Source organism: Hemicordylus capensis, chromosome 3, assembly GCF_027244095.1.
Source record: "Hemicordylus capensis ecotype Gifberg chromosome 3, rHemCap1.1.pri, whole genome shotgun sequence".
In the NCBI taxonomy this organism is placed as follows: Eukaryota; Metazoa; Chordata; class Lepidosauria; order Squamata; family Cordylidae; genus Hemicordylus; species Hemicordylus capensis.
This window is the reverse complement of record NC_069659.1, coordinates 244,663,869-244,677,692: the sequence shown is the minus strand read 5'-3', so window position 1 is coordinate 244,677,692 and position 13,824 is coordinate 244,663,869. Positions and strand designations below refer to the sequence as shown.

Genomic DNA, 13,824 nt, shown 5'->3' with positions numbered 1-13,824 from the left:
TTTATTTTTTAAAAACTCAACTGTGCCTCACCTTATAAAAAGAAACTACAAAGTTGCCCATGGAAAACAACATAACTGCTTAATCTGGCTACCAGTTAAGTTAGGGTTGTAGGGAGGCTGACCTGTTCAGCTGTGTCACTGGTGTGCTTTAACACTAGTCCATAGTCATTTCATATCCCATCTCCAGCAGTGATTTCCCAAATGGGGAAAGTGAGAAGAGAGGAACTGCACCCAAGTTACTTCTCTAACAAACCTGTTTCTGGACTTGATCAATTTGTTTTTTGGCATCAGCCAGCTTCTCTTTCAGATCAGCATATTCTTCATCTTTTTGCTGTATTTCGATTTGCAGACGGGAGGAAAGAGAAGTGCTCTCCAAGAGCTCTTTATTTAAGCTGAAGAGAGAAGAAGGGGCCAGGGGAGGGGTGGTGGGACCCATAAGAAATATTTCACCAAGCCTCAGAACCATTTTAGCAAACCAAACATAATCAAGGCTCTTAAGTTTTTCTATTGCTACTTGCCATTGCATATTTTTCTTGCATAATTCTGCCAAAGTGTTCTGCTGAAATCTCTATAGCATTTGCCCTTCAATATAATTCATTTTTTGCCAAGCATGTATGAAACAACTAACTCCTGGCCAAAATGGCTTCCTGGTGTTTTGGAAATCAAACCATTCAAGTTTTGGGTTTCATTCTTATTCATCAGTATTTAACTCTTTAATTCAGTTATAGTTCAGACTATAATTTTAAAGTCATCTGGCAACTGGTTCAGACATTTTGAATCCCTTAGAAAAATTTCATGCAGAATGCGCTATTAATTCTTTCAGTTGAGGAAAAAAAAATAGGTATTAGTTTAGATCCCCCCCCCAATTTTTAAAAAGGTGTTTACCAAAAAAAGCCAGGGAAACTCCACACTTCGAGAGACAGAGTTAGTTAGTTCTCAAGGCAATTTACATAAGAAAATGAAGATAAGAAAATGGTTCCCTGTCCCAAAAGGGCTCACAATCTAAAAAGCAACACGAGGCAGACACCAGCGATAATCACCAGGGGGACACTACAAGGCCAGTTGCTCTGGCCCCTGCTAAATATAGGAGAACCACCACTTTAGAAGGTGCTTCTTTGTCCAGCTAGCATTGGTATGACAGCAAGGAGGAAATACAGTGCCAGGAAAACACAAGAAGCTTCCAACATCAAGTTAAGTTAAGAACCATCCACAGTGAGGCCTTGTTGCTGGACAATAGCCTGTAGGTAGCAACACTAATACCAGGAGCACCATCAGGCATTCCTAGACCTTGATACCAATCTGGTGCTGCTTCTCTTCTCTTCAGACAAACTGGGAAGTATAGTTACTCTAAAAATAATTGAAGCAGAGAGAAGCTATCACTGCTCCTCAAAAGAACCTAAAGGCCTCATTATTGAACTATTTATGAACCAGTTTACATTTTTATGAGTTTAGTTTGTTCCATTCTGGTTCAGGCTCAAGGCAACCAAGAAATATTTGGCTAAGATTCATTTCTGGTTCACTGGAAAACATCTCAGTTGGTTTGGGGTTCAGATGCAATTTGACTCTTTTCTGGTATTCCTCTATTGGCTTTGTGGCCAACTCCAGGGGACATTAATATGCGACATGTTGGAATTCTGAGCCAATAGGAGGCCCACTGAGGCGGCTGCAGGAAGCTAGACAAAACTTTCAAATGAGAAGGTGCAAGAGCAGCATATCAAGGGCATTAGAAGAACAGATTTTACAAGCTATCTGCAGAGCTCTTGGAGGCTCTAGTATTCATATACCCAAAACCAGAATCTAGCCACAATATCATCAGGTCACTGCAAGCAGCTTTGCAGAAATGCACCCACTCAATAAGGACCATGGCAAACTGTCCACTAACTTCAGCAGCAATTGGATTGGATTCTGCTCTAAAGTTCATGAGATCTTCATGCAGTGTACTCCAGTCCTGTTCCATTATCATCTACTCAAGTAGTTACATTCAATGGACTTTAGAGAGTAGAAAACAATCAATACCCAATGCAGAACTCAAGGCAAAAAGGATAAATCTACTTTTGAAGTCTTACTCCAAGAACCTTAACAAGTTGTTCTAGTAAGAACAAATCAGCCTACTTTCCTTTCACAGTCTCTACAACTGGACTAAATTTGGTTCAAATCAACGTCCATAAGTTAGATCTCTTGCACCTCAAGTGTTTGTGTGTTATCCTGGATTGGGGTGGATGACTACATTACAAACTACACCACTAAGGTGTCCCTGTGTGGCACTCACTACAACTGTACCCAATTTGGTTCAAATTGGTTAGACAGGCATCAAGTTAGTGCACTTGTACCTCAGATGTTCACACAATCACCATCTTGGATTGGGGTAGATGACATCATCACAAACTATGCCCTTGAAGTGTCCTCGTGTGTCCCTACAACTATACCCAATTTGGTTTATATTGGTCCAGGAGTTGCAAAGTTGATGGGGGTGGGGGAGACACAGAATGCCGGATGATCTCATAAGCGTTCAGGAAAGTAGGCTAATAAACATGCTGTCCGATTCCAAGCATGGTTAAATCAGAAGCAAGTCCAATTGGGGCACAGTCCCAAGTAAATGGGGATAGGATTGCAGCCTTAACACCTGAGCTTTCAGTACTCTGTCAATTGCCCATTGACTTGAATTGGGCTGATCACAAAAGCTGCAAGCTAATAACTTTAAAGGGCTCACATAATGGCCCAAATTATTCTTCTTAGATACCTTAGTTGCCCTCTACACAGAAGCAACAGGAGGCAGCAAACACCACACAAGTTAGCAATAAGACAGCAAGTGAGTCACTCTTGATTCAGGATGCAGTTCAGCTACTGACAGGCAACACTGCTGGATGTAAGTTAGTTAGGAACCTTCCGACAGCCATTCTGGGTTCCTTTGAAGAAGAGCAAGAAAAACAAGCTGACATCTTGACTAACAACACACATGTGTAAGGAGGCTGTGCGAAGAACCTGCACGCAGCTCTTCATGGGTGCTTACTGTTGCACCAGAGGACTAAGACTTCCAAGCACCACTCAGACTCGGGAAGCGCTTTGCAAGATCAGAAGCATGTCACTGGCCTTTGGTGATCCGTTTCTGATCTTACAGAGTGCAAGCAGCACTTGCAAGTCTTCGTCCACTGGCACAACAGTAGGTGCATGGGAGAACTGGGGACAGTTGCTCCTGGTGCATCCCCACAGAGCCTTCTTAGAAATGTACTTCCTTAATCAGGATGCCAGCCACAGAAATCTAATCTCACCTTAGATTTATGCTCATGTCTGTATAATGCAGGTGGGAAAGTGGGGTTACTTACTGTTCCAGAGCTTGTTCTCTACTCTTTTCCTGAAGTCCAATAGTTCTTGAGTTATTCCTCAGCTCTAGAACTTGCTCCTTCAGTTGCAATTCCTGATCACTTAACTTTTTAATGTTTGATTGTGAAACGTCAAGCTTCTGCTGCATGTCTTTTAGTTCCTTTTCCATTACTAACATGGCAGACTCTTTGTCTTTAAGTGCTTGTTCTAAGCAGGCCATATTGGCTTCTTTCACCCTACACTCTTCCAAGAGGCCATCCATTTCTTTTATTTTCTCCAAATAGCCAAGTGCTTTATTCTCCTCTTCCCTATATTTTTCAGAAGAAAGAGCATTTTCCTGTTGAAGGTCCCTTAACTGATTAAGGAGATGTTTCTTTTCCTGTAAGGATATTTCCACCCGATTGACAGTTTCACTCAACTTTACGGTTAACTGACACTTCTCGTTTTCAGCATTTAATGCCCTCTTCTGCCATTGCTCAACTTGTTGGTAGACGTCTTGAATTTGACTACTCTTTTGAGCAGACTGATGAATTATTTGCTTGGTCAGTTCACAGATACTTTCAACACTACAGTGAAATGAACTCTTTCGACCAGGTTTAACAAGCACTTGTTCATGCCTCTCTTTTGGAAGCTCTACCACTTCCTTTCCATTTGCCAAGTCAATATCTGCACTAGGGCACTGTGAACCTAACCTGCTTAGCTCACCTATTTTTACCTCAACTGCTTTTATCTTAGATTTTTTGTCTGCAAGCATTTGGCTGGCTGCCGCCATTTCTTTAAGGAGCAGCTGAATCTTCTCTTCTTGTTGCTTATTTACATCTTTCAGTTCAACTAATTCAGACATCATCTCACAATTAGCCTTCTGTTGTTGGGGTTCCCTGCACAAGCCAGAAGCTTTTTCTTCTGAAGAAGAAAGCTTCTGAGACAAGCTAGTTATCTCACTAGAAAGTCCCTTATTCTCAGCTTTCTCTTTTTCTAGCTGTCCTCTAAGTGTAGCCAACTCAATTTCTAGTAGTGTATTCTTTTCTTCAATTGCTACAATTTCTCCCTTTTCCTTGAAATTGTGGGGCTGCATTTCTTCAAGGTTCTTTGTCTCGATGGCATCTTTTGAACTGTTACTGGACCCTACAAAAATTAAGAAAAAAGGTTGTTACATTTATTCAATCATAGGTTAATACTTGTACCAAGCAACAATTTTTTGAAAAGATTTGTGGACAATGAGGTAGTTGAGAACACCACCTTCATTCCAAAAAGGATATATGCTTTCACACCCCTGGGCACTATTTTTTACATTCAGTTTCATTTTTGTTCAGGTTAAGGGTAACATAAATCAATTGTCCTGGAAATGTCTAAAATATATGGGCACCATCATTAATCGAGGCCTGGCAACCCTAGGACGTTTGCTTCAAGTGAACAACATACTGGCAGTTCATCGGTGGCAAGATTTCTCTTAATGACCGAAAAACTAAAGCAGAGTCAATAGCCTTTAGTGAGATGGAAGAAAATATTTCTGAATAATTCCTCTAAGTTAGTATTCCCTACTGGCAAGTCTTACCTTTTTCCTTTTGCCAGACTGAGCTAACCCTTTCCTAGGCAGGCATTAGTTTCAACCTAAAAAAGCTTTAATTTCTAGGAATAGCAGCTTTACAGCCTTAAAGCTACTGAGGATCTATAAGCAGCAAGTAGTATCTAGTCCCAAGAAAAGCCTCTAAGACATTTGCACAGTGCAATCTTTGTCTATCATCTTGATTTTTTCTCTAGACGCAAGAATGCATCTTCCAGGTCTGAGGAACATATGGAGTTCCTCCAGTTGCTGATAGGTCAGCAAGATCTAGCACTGCTGGTTTAGATTTTTAGATAAAGACAGCAATGTTCCCTCTAAGGGGTGCACGCAGACACATATTTTGATGTCCACTCAGTTAATTTTAGTATCTGCTCAGGTTGAATCAGGAAGGCCCCACTCTGAATGCACATGCGCACACACTGCTTGATACTGCTGCTCAGAACAAAACTAATTCTGCACAAAGATGAAAAATTTATAGAGAACACTGGACAGCAGATGCTTCCAAAGAAACTAATATTCCACACAGCTTTTCATCACCAGTCTTTACGGCAACTCATGTCAGAAGAATATTCCTTTCCTGGAAAACAAAGACTGCAAAGGAACATTCGAGAAAGTAGAGGCCAAGACAACCTCTCTTCCATTTTAAATGGATTTTTTAAAGGCTTTGCATTTTCCAAACATTAAGATAAATTATGCTTAATAAGATGTTTGAAATGTGCAATGTGTTAAGGAGCAGGTGAAGAATCTAAGCAGATGGCTACAAAATCCACATGCATTGGCACATGCAAAATACTTGCTAAAAGCCATTTCTCAGAGCAAAGCACATACAGATGATGAAAGCAGCTTTAGCTGCAATCTCAGTAACATCAGGTAATATGGTGTCTTTTTATCCTAGTACAGAATATTCATATTACTCCCAAAAAATTAACAAAAAACCAACAACCACACACACCTAGTACTGTAGTGGCAATACATAAAGGCTGCACAGCTTTGGCCCTCCTGTAGGTGCTCGACTACAACTCTCATCATCCATAACTATTGACAACTAGAGATGACAGGAGTTGTAGTCCAAACATAGCTGGAAGGCCAAAGTTGTGCAGCCTTGTCATACATGCATCTATACACATGCAGTTTTTCTGCAGTAAGATAACGATAATAGGGGTGTGCATGGATCAGTTTGGTCTGAACTCAAAGCAAACCATGGGTATTCAAGCTGGTTTGATAAACCAGCTCAAACTGGTTTAACATGGGTCACACTTGAGCCACTTGAACTGGCCCGTTTTGCTATCGAACTGGTTCTGCACATCCTTAATAGATAACTGAGGAAAGAGAAAGCAACAATTCAGTTTTTAGACTGTTTCAACTAATTTCATCTTTCTATTACAAACATAGTAGATGGTGGGGGGAGGGAAAGAGAGCTATGTGACAAACAGAGTTTGTTTGTAGGGACAAAATGAGACACATTGTTTTCTTTACTGAAGGCCCTGGATAGACCCATTTCCAAGGTGGGCAGTTTTTCCACTGGGAAAGGGAAGCAACAGAAAAACAGTTTTAATGTTTAGTTTTGAAGTGTTCTTGTTTTAATATGTATTATGCACTGCTTTGGACATCTAAATCTAAAGATAGGATACAATATTTAAAAAAAATTAAAACCAATTTTCATCTCCACAGGGCCAAAAATAGCCTTTCAGGATTTCTCTACACACCACAAGTACAAGGCATTTCTCAACAGAAGCACTGAGTTATATACCAAAGAATTTGTTGCATAGTACTTAATAAAATGGTGTGTTCTGTTCTAGCTATTAAACTAGCGTCAACCCTGGGTTAAGTAACCACCATGGTTAGCATTAGCCTCAGTGCAGATGATACACCATGGGTAGTGTTGTGCATAGAAGAAGAGTGAAAGTTTTCAGGGCACTCCTGATCTTTTAACCATGGTTAATTGCTCACAAAATACTATATCTGCATCAAGACTACATAGGAGCTAAGCAGGGTCTGCCCTGGTTGCATATGAATGGAAGACTTGATGTGTGAGCACTGCAAGATATTCTCCTCAGGGGATGAAGCCACTCTGGGAAGACCAGAAGGTTTCAAGTTCCCTCCCTGGCTTCTCCAAGATAGGGCTGAGAGAAATTCCTGCCTGCAACCTTGGAGAAGCCTCTGCCAGTCTGTGAAGACAATACTGAGCTAGATAGACCAATGGTCTGACTCAGTATATGGCAGTTTCCTATGTTCCTATGAAGATTCTTTGACCAGAAAACTTAGGGGAATCATAGCCGCTCTCACTCTTAAAAAGGTTCATTGAACAGAGGGCAGTTTACATCTATTCTACAAGACAGACACAAGATAACATACAAAAGGAAAAACAGGTTTTCTACAAAAACACATTTATTTTGACTTTTAAAACGAGAGAGAAGTTCATGCAAGATGCATATCTGCATTTGATTGAACAGTCTATTTTCTTCTCCTTGGCTTTTACAATGCACTTCGTGGCATTTTCTTTCACTCCGATATACAAGTAAGTTTTGACCTCAGAAGTCTTTCTGCATGTGCGGAACAGGAAGCGATACCTTGCTTTGCAGGTGGACCTTCCTCCTCATCTTCCTCACTTTCTAAACATCGTTTTCTCCCAGTACCCACATATTGCTCCATGGACTCACAAGAATGGGTGCAGCATGCTTTCCTGGTAGAGTTTTTATGTTCTATTTCTTGTTTAATTGTAGCAATTGTGGTCTCCTATTTTAAAATAAGGCAGGCAATTATATTAATATTTCCAATTTTCCCTGTTCACAATCTGAAGTTTCTAGTTTACACTTGCATTGAAAGAAAATTCTAAAGTTGGTTTAATTCACTATAAATAAACAGTTCAAAAAAAATTCATCTCCCACAAGGGTATCCAGTTACTTCATCTGTTGAGATTACTCAAAAGTCCAGATAGCCTCTCTCTTAACTTCACTAGCAATTCTCCTCTGCTGATGCAGGCTACTAAGACACCCAGACTGCTGGAAAGCTCTGGGTTTCTCCCTTTTATTTATACATATTTCATCTGAGGAGATGTAATACTCTTTCTCATTCAGAACTTAAAAAGCCAGATGAAGAAGTTCTCAGTGTTCCAGGGCAGCAGTAGTCTGGATGTATTATCAGCCCTGATCCATCTGAGGGGAAGAACTAGTGAAGTTAAGAGATAAGTTATCTGAACTATTTGATAAAGCAACCTGTGGTATATATATACAGGGTATATACAGGGTATATATGTGCCCTAGGCTGCAGCAGTGTATTTTGCCCTCAATATCTTTAACAAAAGGCCTAATGAGTCTTCCATTGCAGGCATATTTTTCAATCAATATTTCATTGGCTCTCAAGGAACAGGTTAAGACTTAGGCCCCTGCTAACTGAGCAAAGAGACCCCTTTTGAAGTGGTGGTTCTCTTCTGTTTAGCAGAGGGAGAACAACTGGCCCTATCCAACCCCAACAGAGCATTCTTCCAAAGGCTGTTGCTGGTATCTGCTTTATGTTTCTTTCTTTTTTTAACATTGTGAGCCCCTTGGGGACAGGAGACCATTCATTCATTCGATTTGTATACCGCCCTTCCAAAATGGCTCAGGGCGGTTTAGGTTTACAGCATGATAAAAACAATTAAAATCAAACTATTAAAACACAATAAAACCAATTAAACAGATAAAAACCCTGGAAATCAGGGCAATTTAAGACAGTTTAAAACAGTCAATTATTTTAAACCCTGGAAGGCTAGGCCAAACAGATAGGTTTTAAGGGCTCTCCTGAAGGACAGCAATGATCTCAAATTACGAATTTCTGCTGGGAGTGCATTCAATAGCCCAGGAGCAGCTACAGAGAAGGCCCACCTCTGCATCGCCACCAGATGAACCGGTGGCAACTGGAGACGGACCTCCTCAGATTACCTTAACGTGCGGTGGGGATCATGTAGAAGAAGGCACTCTCTTAGGTAACCCGGACCTAAGCCGTTCAGGGCTTTAAAAGTAATAACCAGCACTTTGTATTTTGCCCGGAAACAGTCCAGTGCAATTGTTTCAAAACAGGCGTAATATGGTCTCTCTACGTTACCCCAGAGACCAATCTGGCTGCCGCATTCTGAACTAACTGAAGTTTCTGGACTACGTACAAAGGCAGCCCCATGTAGAGCGCATTGCAGTAGTCGAGCCAGGAGGTTACCAGCTGATGCACCACTGTTTTGAGGTCATCCTCTTCAAGGAATGGGTGCAGCTGTCAAATCAGCCAAAGCCGATAGAAAGCACTCCTGGCCATGGCCTCCACCTGAGATACCAGGGTGAGGCCTGGGTCCAGGAGTACTCCCAAGCTGCACACCTGCTCCTTCTGGGGTAGTGTAACCCCATCCAGCACAGGAAGTTCTAGCACACCCCTCAGATTCTGAGCCCCCACAATGAGCACCTCTCTCTTGCTTGGATTCAGCTTCAATTTGTTCTCCCTCATCCAGCCCATTACTGTCTGTAGGCAGGCATTTAGAGAATGAGTGCCATTCCCTGAAGATGAAAAGGAGAAGTAGATTTGGGTGTCATCAGCATATTGATAACACCCAGCACCAAATCTCCAGACGTAACCCAGTGGTTTCATGTAGATATTAAAAAGCATTGGTGACAGAATGGAGCCCCGGGGGACTCCATATAACAGCGTCCGTTTTGAGGAGCAACTGTCACCAAGCTCCACCATCTGGAATCTACCTAAGAGATAGGAGCGGAACCACTGCAAAGCAGTGCCCCCTATCCCCAACTCCCCCAGGCGATCCAGAAGGATACCATGGTCGATGGTCTCGAACGCCACTGAGAGATCCCGAAGAACCAGCAGAGTCACACTCCCTCTGTCGATTCCCCGGAAAAAGTCATCCATCAGGCCGACCAAGGCTGTCTCAACCCCATAGCCAACCCTAAAAGTCAGTTTGAAATGGGTCTAGATAATAAGTTTCCTCCCAGACTGCCTGGAGCTGGTTGGCCACCACCCTCTCAGTCACCTTGCCCAACCAAGGGAGATTGTAGATTGACCTGTAACTGTCCATTGCTAAGGGATCCAGAGAAGACTTCTTTAGGAGTGGTCCAATCAATGCCTCCTTCTCACGTATGTATTATTACCCTTCTCACCTATGTATTGCCTTCTCACGTATGTATTACTTTTCTGTGTGAACTGCTTTGAGAACTTTGGTTGAAGAGCAATATATAAATATCTGTAGTAGCAGACACACTGAAAGCCATTTGAGTGTAGCAGTTAGTATATTAGACTGGGATGGGGGTGGAGAGGGGAGACCTGATTCAAACCATCTCCTCTCAGCCATGAACTCACTGGGCAACTGTTGTATTCTATTCAGTAATCTTTAGCAGTTTGCTTGTTTGGACATTTGGCCCAAGGGGGATCCCATACATGGCCCTTCAAACTGATGTCTCTCTTACTTCTATTTTTAAAGACAAGTGTGTGCTTCAGCTACTGGCCTGGGATCCAAAGAGTTCAATAGCAACACACCAAGTCTTCCTTTGGATGCAGAACAGCTTCAATCCCCTTGCCACTCCCCATAACACATTAGAGTTGGCTCCCAGAGGTTTCAGGAGCAGCCTGTCATGAAGCACAGGCTAACAGTGGTCTGAGAGGAGGGTGAGAAGTCCTGCTGTCTGTACAAAGCTCTCTTCATGACCTTTTGGAAACCAATTCTGGTGTCAAGTTTGGGGGGGAAATACATATTCAGAGCAGCAAAGCAAGCTCTGGCTTTCAGGTTTCCAGGCTTCAGCCTTTGATCATTTGCAACAGAGATGAAAAATCTCTATAAACCTTCTCACATTTTAAATCTGAAATTAAACTGGAGAATTTCCCAGCATCTGGCCATGTCACCAAAATTTGGGGGGAGGGCACAGAAGACCCATTGCTTTTTTGCCATTCAGTTGCAGATCATGCAGTGTGGTGGTGATGGTAGTAAGACCTGGCTGCACTCCACTCCCTCTAAGCAAATAAAATAAAGTAGTAGCAGAAGCATTGATTAGAAACTATGTTAAATGTTTGCCAGTGGGTTTTCTAGATCATTATGTTGACATAATTTCCCTGCTAACTTTGGTTCCAAAAAAATTGTAAACCTGAACATCAATCCAATCCCTTCACAGTAGTTCCGGATTCATTAGACAGAAGACATCTTGCCATATTTGTACATATTTTGATAATTTATTGTTGGGTGGAAACTTGCAAAGGCCTTTTTATTGAAACCTTTATTAAAAATAAAAATGGAAACAAAAAGTCCTTTCCATTAGTTCTCTTCTGCCGTGTTTCACCCCACTTTTCTTGGTGCACTCTAGTTCCTCCCATTCCACCACTTCACTGCTCATTGCTATCATGTTTTATTCTGTTATACAAGTCAGGCCTGGCTGCACTCCACTCCCTCTCAAAAATAACAGAGGATTTGCATATATACATTTATTTATTTAACACTTGCAGGGATGCTTACCTCTCTAATGGAGCTCAATTAAAAAACCAACTTTGCCCCTCCCCACTACTCCTTTGGGGACAGCAGTGACTTCAACAGATAATATTTTTGGCAGACAACTTCTGCAAGTTCCCCCCAATTCCCCCTCTAGATGTACTGAGCAGTGACCCTACATCAAGATATAGCAGTCTCTTGTCTAGGTACTGATCAGACCAAGACCTGCTTAGCTTTAGTAAAATTGCTGCATCACATGACTTCAGACCATGCCCTTGGACCAACAAATGCATTTTCTATGTCCAAAAGCAGCAAGGTAGATCATTCCATTATGCAGGTCTTACATCCTGTTGGAAGTAATAAGTTTAAAACCAGGAATCTGGGAACCATAAAGTTGCTTTAGATCCACTTAAAGGATTGGACATGCTTTGTGGTGATGACAGTAGTTAAAAAGACCAAAAAATATATCTGACTTCTAGACTAGTGTTGCACAAGTGCAATGAGAGAAGTCACTCACACTTAAGTTGGCAGAGCTTTATGAAGTTATGGTGATCTGCAATATTGCCCAACATCTTTCACAACTACAAAAACTAAATTTAGAACAGACATTCCCTTCTTTGCACAGTGTCCTTGTGCTATGTCTTTGCGCTCACACAACACTAGTCTGGATGTAAGCCAACATTTGCTTTCCATTCAACAGCAGACCCCTGTGCTTTATCACAAACAAATTTGGAAGTAGTTGCTTCTCAGTAAGACAGGGCTACTTTACAAAAACACAAATCTAAAGCTCAGTTGGATAATTGGTAGTTAAAGATTTTGGCTGTATGACAAAAAATAACTTTAGTTTGGTATTGCTATATTAGTGTGCAACTACTACTTTCAAGATAAACAAACAAGTTAAAAACTAACACACTTACCGAGTCTTTTATAATAGTTTCCAAGTGATTTATCAGGTCTTGCAGTCTACTTATTTCATCATCTTTTTGCTCTACAACTTGCATGAGCTCCTGGATGCGTTTGTTCTGTCGAGCAATTTTCTTCAAAAAGAGGAGGAACAGAGATTTATTTTATTTTACATTTTTTATATCCTGCTCTTCCTCCTCCTCCAAGGAGCCCAGAGCAGTGTACTACACACAAGTTTCTCCTCACAACAACCCTGTGAAGTAGGTTAGGTAGTAAGATGACAATGCACTAAAATCCATGCAGTTTGTTAAACTCAAAGCATAAAATAAATTAGACTTCGCTGGACAGCAGTAAATACTGGTGTCAAAGAATTCAAACATTTACCTCAGTAGCATCTTGAAGTACTTTAGCAGATTCATTCAGTCTAGTCTCTTGTATTTTCACCTCTATAATACAAAAATTTTACACATTAGCAAGTATTAAATTCAAAGGCATGGAAAATAATGATCAAATCTATTTACTAATAATCAGACATGATATTCATCTGAATTCCCCAAGTTTGGTACTGCAGCGCAACAAAGCATTTTTTATTCTTTAAAAAAACGAAGCAGCGTGTAAAGTAACAACTGGTCACACCATGCAACAGGAGTCAACAAGCTAATATACAGTAAATAAAGCAAGTAATTCTAACTTAGGTTCTGTCTCCATAGTTGCTTAGCAAAGAAAGTCCCAGGTTAGTATTCTGTCCCACTCCCAAGCAGTTGCCAACTTTTCCCATAGATTCCTGCTCAGCAGTCTCCTTTTCTATATTTAATTGGATGCAATTTTGTCTAGATCCCAAACTTACAGTAACTATCATATTAGGGAGGATGAATACAAGAACAGCCCTGCTGGATCAGGCCCAAGGCCTATCTAGTCCTGTTTCACACAGTGGCCCTGCAGATGCCCATGAGAAACCCACAGGCAGGAGATGAGGGCAGGAAAGGAGCATTGGTGTTCACTTACCGTGAAGGCTTCTTCTGGCTGATGTTGCCAGGGACACCTCTGGGACATACCACAGCTTGTCCAATGCCAGGGGCGGGTGCGCTCCCGAGGGAGGACCCGCTGGAGCACCCTTCTACCAAAAAGCTGCCTGAAGACAGGGCGGCCCAAGTAGCAGCTCTGCAAATGTCCTGAACTGGGGCATTGGTTGAAAAAGCCGCTGATGTGGCTGCTGCCTTAGTGGAATGCGCCGAAATGCCTAAAGGTGGAGGTAAGCGTTGCGTCTTATACGCCAACGAGATGCATGCCCGTATCCATCGTGCGATTGTGGGTGCTGAGACGGGAGAACCCATGGATCTCGGGTGGAAGGAGACGAACATTTGGTCCGTTCTTCTGAAAGAGGCGGTAGGTGCAATATATTTTTTGAGACAATGCCGAACGTCCAGGTTGTGCCAGAGTCGTTCCCGCTCATGGGTCGGTTGTGGACAGAATGAAGGGAGGAAAACATCTTGAGACTGATGAAAAACGGAAGCCACCTTTGGTCTGAAAAAGGGGGTGGAATTAGTCCTACTGCTTCTTTGGAGAAGATGCAAAACGATCTATGAAT

The 13,824-nt window shown here is 41.7% G+C and overlaps 1 protein-coding gene and 1 long non-coding RNA gene across 15 annotated transcripts in view; one reads left to right on the top strand and one right to left on the bottom strand.

The window, feature by feature from the left end:
• KIF20B (kinesin family member 20B) overlaps nt 1-13,824 on the bottom strand; it is a 92,442-nt gene that overhangs the window by 35,600 nt on the left and 43,018 nt on the right. For all 11 annotated transcript variants that reach the window (XR_008318596.1, XR_008318595.1, XM_053305166.1 and 8 more), the window contains 5 exons: nt 12,621-12,682; nt 12,251-12,370; nt 7,456-7,621; nt 3,324-4,446; nt 254-392 (listed from right to left, as the gene is read on the bottom strand). Coding sequence is in view for 9 of the 11 variants with exons in the window: in XM_053305166.1 (XP_053161141.1) it covers nt 254-392; nt 3,324-4,446; nt 7,456-7,621; nt 12,251-12,370; nt 12,621-12,682 (1,610 nt within the window). In the remaining 2 variants the exon portion in view is untranslated. The remainder of the gene's footprint in view (nt 1-253; nt 393-3,323; nt 4,447-7,455; nt 7,622-12,250; nt 12,371-12,620; nt 12,683-13,824) is intronic.
• Nucleotides 1-13,824, top strand: part of LOC128349171 (uncharacterized) — a 52,570-nt gene that overhangs the window by 33,818 nt on the left and 4,928 nt on the right. The gene's annotated exons all lie outside the window — the stretch shown is intronic.